General features: G+C 35.4%; 1 protein-coding gene across 5 annotated transcripts in view; it reads right to left on the reverse strand.

Moving 5' to 3' along the window:
* KIF6 (kinesin family member 6) overlaps positions 1-12242 on the reverse strand; it is a 185621-nt gene that overhangs the window by 99815 nt on the left and 73564 nt on the right. For all 5 annotated transcript variants that reach the window (XM_064509535.1, XM_064509537.1, XM_064509534.1 and 2 more), the window contains 3 exons: positions 4277-4382; positions 3264-3408; positions 899-1111 (listed from right to left, as the gene is read on the reverse strand). In XM_064509535.1, the coding sequence (XP_064365605.1) occupies positions 899-1111; positions 3264-3408; positions 4277-4382 (464 nt within the window). The remainder of the gene's footprint in view (positions 1-898; positions 1112-3263; positions 3409-4276; positions 4383-12242) is intronic.

The raw sequence follows: 12242 nt of genomic DNA on the forward strand, positions 1-12242 counted from the left end.
CTAATCTGCTCACAAAGGATATGAATTACTGGACCACTTGTCAAACAATTTAAATAGTTTTTTCTAAAATACATGAACAGAAGAACTTTGGGTTTTTTAACACTTACTAAGATCTTGCTCCAGAAAGATGTTAGGATTTCAATAAAGCTGCTTACATGCACAAAAATGTCTAAATAATTTCCTGAATTGAGGCCTGAGTCCATTTGATCACATTCATTTTGTAATAATAAAAATGATCACAATAGTGTGTTAAAATGCTAAGTAAAAGCCAGGTAGCTAAACTGTGTAATATAAAAAACGTATATATTCTTAAAGATTCTTATAATCACAAAATGTTTTGTGTTTACCACGTGATCTAACAGCCGGAAGCATAATTAATAAAATTTCATTTTATTTGAAGATAATATTTCTGTCCTAAGTTGGAAGACTAAAAAAAGGAAAAAAATTATAATGTGTATATTGGTGATTAAGGAAATTGTTCAATTAATAATGCTTACACGAAACTTTTTCCAATATCTGTGGTTCTGGATTAGGGTTTTTTCCCATTAAAAGTACATTTGAACTTCCACGGGAAAAATGTTATTTCTTAGTATGTATTGCGCACTATACTCAAAAATATCCTCTTCTGAGAATAGATTTACTTAAAGATATGAGGGTCTGCAACTCAACTTATCTTCTGGTTTTAGAGGACTGTTCAACACAGGATTGACATCAGTCTGTAAAAGCCACCAGCACCTTGAGAGGGCCATAAATTGAAGCCATGGCATTTGTGGATATAGAATTAGCATAATACTACTGATACTGAAAATAAAACTTTCCTGTCCCATTACACATTTGAATGCGCTGAAGCTCATATTGTAATAATCCAATAACTGCTCCCTTAATTGATTATACTAACCTGTTTGTCTGGAAAGAAAAGGCAGTCTGCGAACTGAAAAGCTGAAATCTTTTGCCTCTTTCAGACTAACACAGCTAGATGGGCTCCGACTTTCTTCCAAGTTTATAGAAAGAGACTGCTCCAAGACTTTAGAACCACCAGAGACAGCATGAAGCTGGAAAAGGGCATCTTGTGCTTTCTTTTTTTCTCTTTTTAGCATATTTACTAGAATATCTGCAAAATATATTAAGGAATTAAAGATCTCTTTTCGATAAGGCAACAATCACCTTTGTTAAAGCAGAAGGTTACATAAAGTCTTTTTATTCAAGTGGAACAATTCACATAAGGAAGCTTATTTAAGTGAATGTGAATTTGAAGTTGGGCATATTCTTTGTAATTATATTCACTCACCTCAGTTTTTTGAAACAGCAGATTCATTTTTACTGAGCACTAACAAATTCACACATTGGTCACAATCGTTGATCCCATTAAATGAATTCTTTGATAAAAGTGGCCAAAGGTATTGGTTGTTTATAGACAAACAGGAATGACAATTCCAGTAATTTATAGCCATTGTGTGACACTCCCTTTTTTTCTTTTTTAAATTCTGTAATGAACAAAATTTACAAGCAAAAAAAAAGCCTTAAATTTCACAAGTATATTGGCAAGTGTATCACTTCTGCAAGCTTTTCACAATAAGAAGGTTTACTAAAATGAGAACAGGTATTTAGGAAATTTCCACCAGTAACACTGCATATTTACTTGAAGTATATTTTGGTACAAATTCATTTTGCTCAGCAGCATACAGGGGCTTACAATGAAAATCCTGTGTGCATGCTGCAAAAAAACCATGACTCCCTGCAGTATATTTTTTGATGCACTGTTCATTTTAATCCTAAATGCACAGCAGAAAATCTAGGCAATCTTTGGGGTATGTTATTTACAAGACTAAGCAGCAGTAATAAAACACTTCACAAACTAGTTACTATGACCGCTCCTAGCTATTATAGGCAAGAACAACTTCATACTTCAATGATTAAACAGCTTCCACACTTCTCACCACGCTATCACGCTAGCCATGACATTAATTTTCTAACAATATTGTAAGATTGTTAGAAGCTGTAGATCTGTATATTAGTTTTCTGTTCAAAGTCTTAATTCTTACATTCCTCCTATATATCTCTAAAGAATGCGGATTAAGCAACAAGCTTCTTGCTTGTACTTCGGCAAAGAAAGCCATAGCTACCAGGCACAAGTGCATTCGGCTATTTAATAGCTGTTTTGTTGTTGTTTCATTATCAACGTCATATTGATTAAATGAATTTACTTCAGGAAAAAATGTTTTGCGGAATCCAGATCTTAAACCAAAATTAAACCATTTTTAAAGGAATGATAAATCAAGGTTATAGCTAAATTTATTTGAAAGGCTCCTTTGGAAAATAAACACCTTATCTTCTGTGACAGATGCAACAGAAACTGAAAAGTTTCCCTGCCACCTCACTTTAGACTGCTAGCATGCTATACACTGATGAAGTAAAAAACTATTCTCATTTGGCATATAAAATTGATCTGAAATTGGTGAACACAAAGAATGCAAGTGAGTGGTGTTTTGTTTTGTTTTTTTTTAAACTAATAACTGTAAAAGAATCTCTGCTCTCCATAAACTTAGAAGTTTCTTTTTTCAGTTCTCTAACATTATTCAAATTTTGCCCACAAAGCAGCCACAAAGTTAGGGACATGGTGATGCTGTGGTCTGCCCACAGTTCTGTCGACCAGTTAAAAATAACTCACTCCCTACATTTTGCTATGCTGCAGTTACTCATATGTTTCCCGTGAGCAACTAAAATGGACAAAGCACATCTGAACAACTTAACACTTTTATACGTAAAAAGCCTTAGCCTTAATATAAAATTGTATGTAAAGAGCACAAGTTTTACATTTATTCTAAAGGCACAGAGTCCAATAGTCCCCAAAGTAGCACTTCATTTGGCTAAAAATAACACTTACAGGAAATTCTATTCTTTGTAAGGTAATAAATTGTTCTTTATATAGCATCACAGTTTCCCATACTACAAAAGGCTTCATTTGGTTGAGGAGAGTGTTTTAGGCACGGCCTGATACACAGTATTTGGATCTTGGCTGGAACTCTCTAAAGCTAAGTGGTGCTTGGATCCAGGATTTTGGCTTGGGTCACAACTGAAATTGGAGCAGGTGCAAAGCAGGGGTCCTGCCACATAAAAGTTGGGAACTGAGTAATTGATTTAACACACTGGAGTCGGTAGAGAGTAATTCCTTTCATACAGCTACCTCCCATCTCACACACACAAAAAATATTGTAGCCAGATCAGCTCGAACCCAAATATTTTCTTTTCCTCACAAAGGATACTGATTTCATTGTCTCTTTGCTGCAGAAGTTCTTTCAGTTTCTTCAACTCCTCTTTTCCTGCTTGTATGCCTTGCTTGTCTTTTTCTTCCGAAACGTGTTGTGAGAGCAGGTTTTTTCCAGAAATCTTTGAATGATTCATCAGTTGCTAACAGAAGAAAAAAAAAGTATGCTCTTTTAACTTTATCTCCAGCTATGTAATTACTCTGACTGTCTAGCTATGGTAGCAAAGTTAAGGTCTTTCTAGGCTCTTGAAAGAGGAAAATCATGTCACCAGTTAACTCTCAAGTTACATGCTTTTTGCTAAGCATGGAACAAGCTGAATTCGTTCGTCTTCACTAACAAGCTTACAATTTACTTTAATATTTCTATACATAAACTCCAGTGTACTCTGATAATACCATGATTTGAGTATTAACAAGACAACTAAAACTAACATTTAAGGACAATAAATTGAGGTCAGGAACATACAAATTATTATATGGGAAAACCACAGAAAATAAGAAAATACAAAAAAAGTATATGCTATATTCAATTTCTTTCTCTATTAATTTCACTTATTCTCCCTACTTTAAACATGTCTGGCTTGCTCCATGGTCTAGTAGGTCTTACAATACCATCAAAACAGTCAGTGCAAAAGATTCAGGATATGGTACCTTTACTCTTGTATTTTTATTTTTTTTCAACATAGCTTGTCCAAATAAAGCTTCCCTAGTGCTGAGAATACAGATGGATCCATCCATCCATTTACAGATATCTATGTTGATTCCTGTAACTTCTAGTGCTCTCTTATTATTGAGACCTTGCTGGGGTTTCTACACAATCCTGCCACATTTTTCTAATTAGACTTCCAACTTATACCAGTCCTCCAAGCACTTCGCAGCATTGCTAAACTGCAGTACCCTTTTGCAATGCCTCTCAACTGCATTGCATTTCTTTTGACACTTTTCAACTGTGAATGCCTCCTTCATATTCTTAGTGCCAGCCAGACCTCCATGTATGTTTAAAAGATATACCTTCACGTGAATGAAGCAATACTTAATCTTGCGCATGTCAGGACCAACATCTAGAATGCTTTCAGGATCATTATCTTGCAGAAATCTTTCAATTAACTCATTCAACCTGAAAATACATAATATGTTAAAGGAAAATTTAAAAATTCACAAACAAGCAGACACTTCTGTAAGTTAACGGTTCTGGTTTGCAATGTGTCAAATGTTGATTTGCCAAGCTGACTGCTTTTAGAAGGCTGTTTTTCTTCAAGGTCCACACAACTGCAATATTCTTTTGTTCCTGGATTTGATACTGGAGATACACAAATCCATAACAAAGTATATTTGCATATGCTAATGAAAAGTTGTAGAACTAAAAACATTTAAGAAGTAATCTTTTGTTTTTCTCATCTATTTTATAACCTTATGTTCTCCTACCATCTCATAATTAAAATGATCTAAGGCCTGCCCCCTCAGCTCCAATAGCTCCTTGCAGGCATATGCCCAGAGATGCTATTGCCAGAACTGCCAGAACTTTGTTCCTACCTAATCTGCATTAACCAGAGCTCATGTTGCAACAGCGCTAAGCACACACTTTCTGCATGAGATGCTACTGGTTAAAGCACTCAGGAGTAAGTAAGGTACATAGGCCCAAGGCTTCTTCAACTTGTTCTTTGGGCTGCGTATGCCTTTCACAATACATATCTGCTAGATAATAAACAGCAATAATTTAGGGAAGCAGATAGTGCCACTCCTCTGAGATGAATGTCCCAGCCATACGGATAGTGTCAGATTTTCTCTTGCACGCCCTTTTATCAGCTCCCCAGGTCTTGCATTCCAGGATGCATGGCAGATCATCCTCAAGAGAAATGACAGAAGATTTCTAAATCAAGCCTAGCCCACAGCCCACTTAATAAGGTATGTCTCTGGAAAATAACGAGTGCAAGTTCAAACTCCATCAGCTGGTTTTAAAGGTCTCCTATTTCCTGAAAAATGCTGTAACCACTAAATTTATAGATAAATGGTGGGCAACAATGACAACCATATACCTTTAAAGAGTAATTCTATGATTTTAAGCATCAGATGATGATCTCGGGCTCTGAATCTGAATGAGCTGAGGCACCTCAGCATCAAGTGTCCAAGTTCCAGAGAAGGGAGGAGTTCAGAGCCATCTTTGTGCTTAGCACTTCCTTTTGACTAGTCCTATTCAGCTCCTCACTTAATATGCAAGCCTTCTGAATGTCACTTCATAGTCATTACAGAATTGGAAATCTTGCTGCCATTTGCTGAATCACTTTGCTGTGACCATATACCAAAATTTGAGGCATTATAATACCACAGTATCTTAAGTTGACTCCCAAGTAGGTAGTTGGGATATTTTCCCTATTTTTGAAGACTTCTCTTCGTCCATACAGCATTGCTGTACTGTAGTAACAATTCCCTGCTAGAGGGTTAAACAATGAGATGCAAAACAAACAGAAAAAACTTGGTAATTATTTTCAGAAGGTAAATCCCCAAAAATTTGGAGCTGTGTGACTGGAATGAAAACTGGCAAATGTAACGGACATATTTGGTTATTTAACTCTATCTCCTTCTTAGTTTTCCATGGTAAAGTGTGAATTTTTGGAGGAAGGAGAAAAACGATAGAAAGAGGACAGCAACCCTCAGCTAGTTTCATATAAGCTATGCTTTCTCATTCTACTATTTAAGGAGCAAGAGACAAATATGTTGTCTATATCATTCATTGTATGTGCAATATTCACAACTGAATTTATGGAACACCTACTGAAGTCAATGTGAGCTGTAAATGTGAAGGGCTTAAAAGACAGGCTATTTAAAGAGAAATAATATTTATAAAAGCATTTGCGACATTATTTGCTTCTCAAGTTAAGAGACTACAAAAATTACTGCTTGAAAGAGACCAGAATTTTACTTATGGCTACTTGAACCCTTCTGCATGAAGAGTCAAAAAAAATGTCAGTAGTACAAGAGGATATTCATTCTCTGTGCACACACACTAAGCACAATGAGCAGGGGAATCAACTCTTCATACATGGAGCTAGCCATTTGTGTTAAGCACTGGGAAAAAGACAGACATTTATACTATTAATGAGAATGCTATAGCGATTACACAGACACAAAGAAAGTCATTATTTGTCACTATCCTAAGCACCATATTGATTTCAGTGAATAAGAGGAAAAAAGTAAAAAAATATTTTTTATAACTAGACTGTCTAGACTGACTATATGAAGTCATCTATAAAAATGGGCTGTTAATCTTGAACTAGACATTAGAAAGGACATATTTTACCCTTACTCTGATTACCTGTTTGTCAGGGACTTTCCCATACTCAGATTACCATGAATTTAGGCTATAGAAGTCAATCAAAAAAATTATACTATCCTGCACCATTACCACTTTAAAACTGCAGAAAGTTAAAATATTTCAAGAGAAAAGAATGTGTAATCTTTGCAAAATAATGCTCTCTCATTTTTGAAAGGTATCATTATTTGCAAGGCTAAGAGTCAAGAGTCAAGGTTAATTTGTCAAGAGTAACAAATTAGACAAGCTGTAGTTACGGATATGGGCTGCTATTTCCTCCCTCTTACATTACCTGTAATACATTTAATATGTTGGGCATTCTTAAAAAAACACAACAGCCTGATTCACTTTTTGTGTCCCAAGGACTACATGGAATCCAAAACAGATTTTAGCACCAGAAGACTGAGTCAAGACTATAATAGCAGAAAGTAAATCAGAAGTTATTAACCAATTCAATCACTTGCCAATTCTGGGGAACATTAGAATCTTCAGTGTATTATTAAATATATTTTTAAAATTTCATAATTAAGAACTAGACCAACCTCATCTGAACACTAAAAACCAAAAACAGAAGAAGAAAAGAAATGCAACAAAAAAAATCCCCCTGAATACAAGCATAAGAAAAGACTGCACCCCCTCACAATTTTAGGTTTCCATGTAAAAATTACCAGACTCATTTCTAAAATAAACACACAGTCTGACAACTACAGGGATTGCACTCTGGATGTTCTGGGAATTCTTCCAGTATATTAAAGTATTAAACAAAGGTAAAAAATAAACCAACGATGTGATACAGATGCAACTTGCAGTTTCTCTTTTTACTGAATAGATCCTAGTTAACTGAACTAATTTTTCCGAGTGATTTATCAACTCAGAGACTGTAAAAATAATTGAACATTCTGTTACAAATTTATACACTGTCAAGATTTGCAGTTTTACAAATGAACAACAAAAATGGTACTTCCAATTCCAAAGATGTTCACAGAATAAATTAAAGAGACAAAAAAGAATGAGAGGAGGAAGGGGAAGAAACAACAGAGGATAAGGGAGGAAGGAATACTAACTGTAAGAGAAAATCCTGTTTTGTACCTTTTCTTCTCCTTAAGTTATATTTTAGTCAAGGCATGTGTATTTGTTAGGTGGCTTGGAAACACAGGACAATGTAACTTGCTCAGGGGATCTTCAAAAAAGGCTTGATATGGAAGAGAGAATTTTTGGTACAAAGGTCTTAGTTTATTAAAAAAAAAAAAGAGCAGAGATACAAGAAAGAAGGGAATTAACAAAGCCTTTGAAACAGCAAAGCAAAACCTTGAGATATCCTATCAGATTATTATATCTCTCTCTCTTAAAAGCCTATGCGCATTCATAAAGATATAATGGAAAATCTTAGAACATATGAAACTAGGAGGACAGAATAATAGAAAATAGAGTTGGAAGGGGTTTAAAAAAAAATCACACAGGGCATCTACAGTTACAACTCGAACACATTATCTCTAGTCAAAACATCGCCCACAGGCTGTATTCATCCTCCTATCAAGAGAGACAGCAAGAAAATCCTTTTTGTAACAAGTAAAGGACAGCCAAAATGGCTTTTAGTTTTCATTCAGTTCAGCTTTCAAGAGATGGATAACATTTTTCTCCTTAACAATAGGAAGATTCCCCAGGGCTAAAGAAGTGACCTGACCTTCTCCTTTATGAAAAGGTGTCAGTTTTAAGGACGTCACAATGGGACTGAACTATAGACTTAATGACGACCTTGGATCTAACCTCTGGTCCTTAGTTCTCTACCAGAGAAATGGATACTAAACCATTTTTCTACAACCAAAGGCTGTTGCAAGAATATATGTCTTCAGGTATCACACTAGAAAAACAAATAAAACAGCCCAGCCATGAGCAAAGTTGCACCTACTTGTTCAGGAAGAACAAGCAGCCCCCAGTATCTCTCCAGAGAACTCCCTAGCAAACCTTGCTTTAGTTGCCTATTGAGAGGCAGGCATATGTGGCAGACAGAGCTAATATGATATCATGAGTTAAAATAACAATGTCCTTTTTCTTAAGGAGCATTTTGACTGCAGTCATAGTAGAATAATAAAAAAAGCATAGGAAACAAAATATTTCTGGCCAGCTCCTCTAGCTCAGCCCTGAGCTCACATACCTTGACCTCTCCTGGACAGTCAGTTCTGTCTCCCGGAAAAGACACTATTTAAAGTTCCTTTTCAAAAAGACTTGAGTGATCAATCCTTAAATTCACTAATGACCATCTTCTACCATTATGCCAAAAATAGGTTAATATTTGCATGCCCTCTCAATACAGAAATTAGGAGTGAAAACTGCTCAAAATAGTGAGTTTTGATGGATTTGCAAAAACAATAAGCATGCTCACCACACGATCCATTACATATTTGAAAAAATTCTAAGTTTGTGACTGAGCTTTTCCCCTCCAAAAACATCCCTGTCTGTATGCAATCTCCCTACCACATTGCCAAAAGCAAATGGAAAATAATCCAGAAAAATCAAAGGTGTTCAAGTATTTAGGTACTATGACACGGCTGAAGGTTCCAAGGTAATTTGTAAAGAAGAAAAAAAAGACTGTTTCTAAGCTTATGATGAAAAACAGATAGGCTCTAGCAAAAAAACCTCCAACCAACAAACTTCCAACTCTAGTATTTATGAACACTGCTGCACGCAGTAAGGTATCTTTCTTTTTTGCTTGACTTAATTTATAAAGACCAGTACTATTAGCAATGCTGGACTTTACGGTTCTTATGAGAGACTGACTGTGGAAAAAATAAGTACTTTTTTCTGTATTGTTTCCTTATTATCATCTTGAAAAATCAGCTTAGTAATATAGCCATCAGTGACAAGAACAATAATCTCCCAACTAAAATCAAAATTAACTACGATTAAAGACAATCAACCCAACGACCTAGTAATGAAACAATTAAAAAACAAACTAACAAAAAACAGTTAGGGATACCTCTCACTCACTGGGACAGAAACCTGCATACAGACATGGCCTCTGTACTATTGCCTGAAGACCAGCACCAGGAATTCACGTAACACCAGAGGTTTAAACCACACTAGAAAGACCCTTATAGAAAAAATGTAGCCCCTAGCCATCTCACTGATCAGTTTAGAAAGCTGAAGCACACTTATCTTGATGGGAAAAAGCAATGATGGAGACTGTTTAATTAAGTGAAATTCAATGGAATGAGGTTAGCTACAAAGACAGAAATAAAAATAACTAAATTGCTTACAAGTCACTTAACAGCTTCAGCAGAAATATGCAATGTATACCTTTGTTTCAGAATTTGATGCTCTATTTTAAAACGAGACAAACAATTTTTTTTTTTTAAATGTGTGTCTGTGGGGGAGCATTACACTGGGCAGTTACGTCAGAAAAGGTTACTCTGAAATAAAAGTATCTAACCACAAGATACTTGTACTAAAAGTACTAAACTAACATCAAAAAAATTAAAAGTTTGCTTTAGAAATGCTAAAATCCCTATTTCTGTGCAGACAAGTCAGTATCAACACCTCAAATTGCACTTAGAAACAAGTATGTAACTAAATACAGTCTTTAGATCATATATACAATGTATTCTTGTAATTGATATGATTAGCAAGCAGGCTGCTGCATTTTTCATTTGTTTTAGCTTACTAGTGCTCTCAATAGCGATTCCATGCAGAATTTATACTAATCAAATTGGGAACATGGATAACCAAAGCCAAGCTCACGTGAAAGAATAGAATATTTAAAACCAGCATTAAGTGAAGATGTCTCTTCTAGCTTCTGGAGATCCAAAATGACTCTTTTCTTCTTTTTATCCTGTATGTTGCTAGGTAAAGGAAGTTATGAACTACTAAAGATTTATTATTTAATGTTATTAAAGTAGCTCAAGCCAGATGCAAAAAAAGGGGGATTTTTCATATATCTCTCCATTCTTCCTTTTAGGAATGCTAGGTTCTACCCTAAGAACAGCAGGCCTAACTTACACTAATTGGAGCAAGGGTGTGCTGAAGTCTATTGCCAGAACCCTGCTGTATCAGGAAGATAGAAACTCCCTGAAGGAGGAAGAATGTAAAAGTATCAAACAAAGACCCATTCTCTGTGGAAAAACAGCAGTAAACAAGAACAAGGTTTTCTTTCTCAGTGCTCATCAGAAAAAAAAGGAAAGCATGAGTAGAAAATTCCCCATCAAAAAAAGTATTTTCTAAGGCAATTCCAAAGAAACCATACCCCAGCATTTATGAAATTAATTTAAAACTAATTTTGATAGTGGGCTTATACATAATAGTACAAAAAAAAGGTATTACACTGCCAATCCAGGTGAGTTTGAATCATGAATACTAGACTATGAACGAAAACCTAACTGTGTCAAGCACAAGTCTGTTCTTTCTTTGATGCTAGGATGAAAACTCCTCACAGAAGAGCAATAAGTACTTGGGATGGAAATGTGTTAAACTACTAGTGCTCTCTTTAGTGAATGTGAATCAATCATGAATTTTTGGTCTATCATTTCTCTCTTTATAGCATTCTCACACATACTGTACTGCAGCTCACAGACAGCTTTTATGTTATCATGCTTTACCCCTCTTCCATTACTGTCCATCCTTGCAGGAACTCTTTTTGAGTTCATGAGTTAGTTAATGAGTACTGCTTACCATTTAGACCACACCTAAATCACAAAGCTGCCTATCCACACTATCTTAGATTGCACACAAGTTTTCTGTTAGCCTGACTCCAAGATGACTAGATGAGTGCTGTGCTACTACAGTTTTATCCACTCATCAAATAACAGACTTCCATCTTATTAAAAAACATTCAACACACATTCCTACTTCTGAATTGGTTCTATGTTTGCATGAAGGAGGATGCAAATCACACAGCTGAAATGCATCAGAAAAGCACTCCTAGCCAACCAAGAGTATGTTTTTAAAATTTAGAGCTCTCAATAACATGCAAGATACAGGGTCTCAAAACACAGATCTTGGAAGGACTCACTTTGACCTTGCTTTATGTGCCATGATTCATTTCTGGGAGAGCTTGCCTTTTAACCCCTGATCATTGACGCTGTATATTATGTACCAAAATTAAGTTCACTTAAAGATTAATTTTGTGCATCAACTGTGAACTTCATGGCATGCAAAATGGAAATCCAAGATCATGAAAAATAAGCTGCAAAGAAGCTACCGAAACATTTGAGGTCACCAGAGAGACTGCTTCAGTTAGAGAAGTTTGCTTACGTAGACTTTTCCAATAACTTTCCTAGCCTGCTATTAGTAACATACTCCAGGTCAACTTCATTATAAATTCATTCAGAAAATTCCCTTTAAGTATGATAATGATGCTCATGTAAACAATTTCTAAATTCACATCTTCAATAAATGTTATAGATCTACTTCTCTAAAAATGCATGAGAGCTGAAGCAAAATTGCCATTATATTTAATAAGTGCTACCATGTAAGTTTTCTGTGTATCAATAAGAGAAAACTCTAGGGATTCTCCGTAGCTAATTTTATCAATGGTGTTATGAAAGACAAGAGAGAACATGGAAAGTATTTCCAGGCATTGCTGTTAATGGCATGACAAAGCTGATAAAGTACACAATGCGTCAGAGCTTGTTCTGAGAAGAGCTATAAAGCATCGTTCACAAAACCGAAGTA

This window comes from Dromaius novaehollandiae, chromosome 3 (genome assembly GCF_036370855.1).
Source record: "Dromaius novaehollandiae isolate bDroNov1 chromosome 3, bDroNov1.hap1, whole genome shotgun sequence".
NCBI lineage: Eukaryota > Metazoa > Chordata > Aves > Casuariiformes > Dromaiidae > Dromaius > Dromaius novaehollandiae.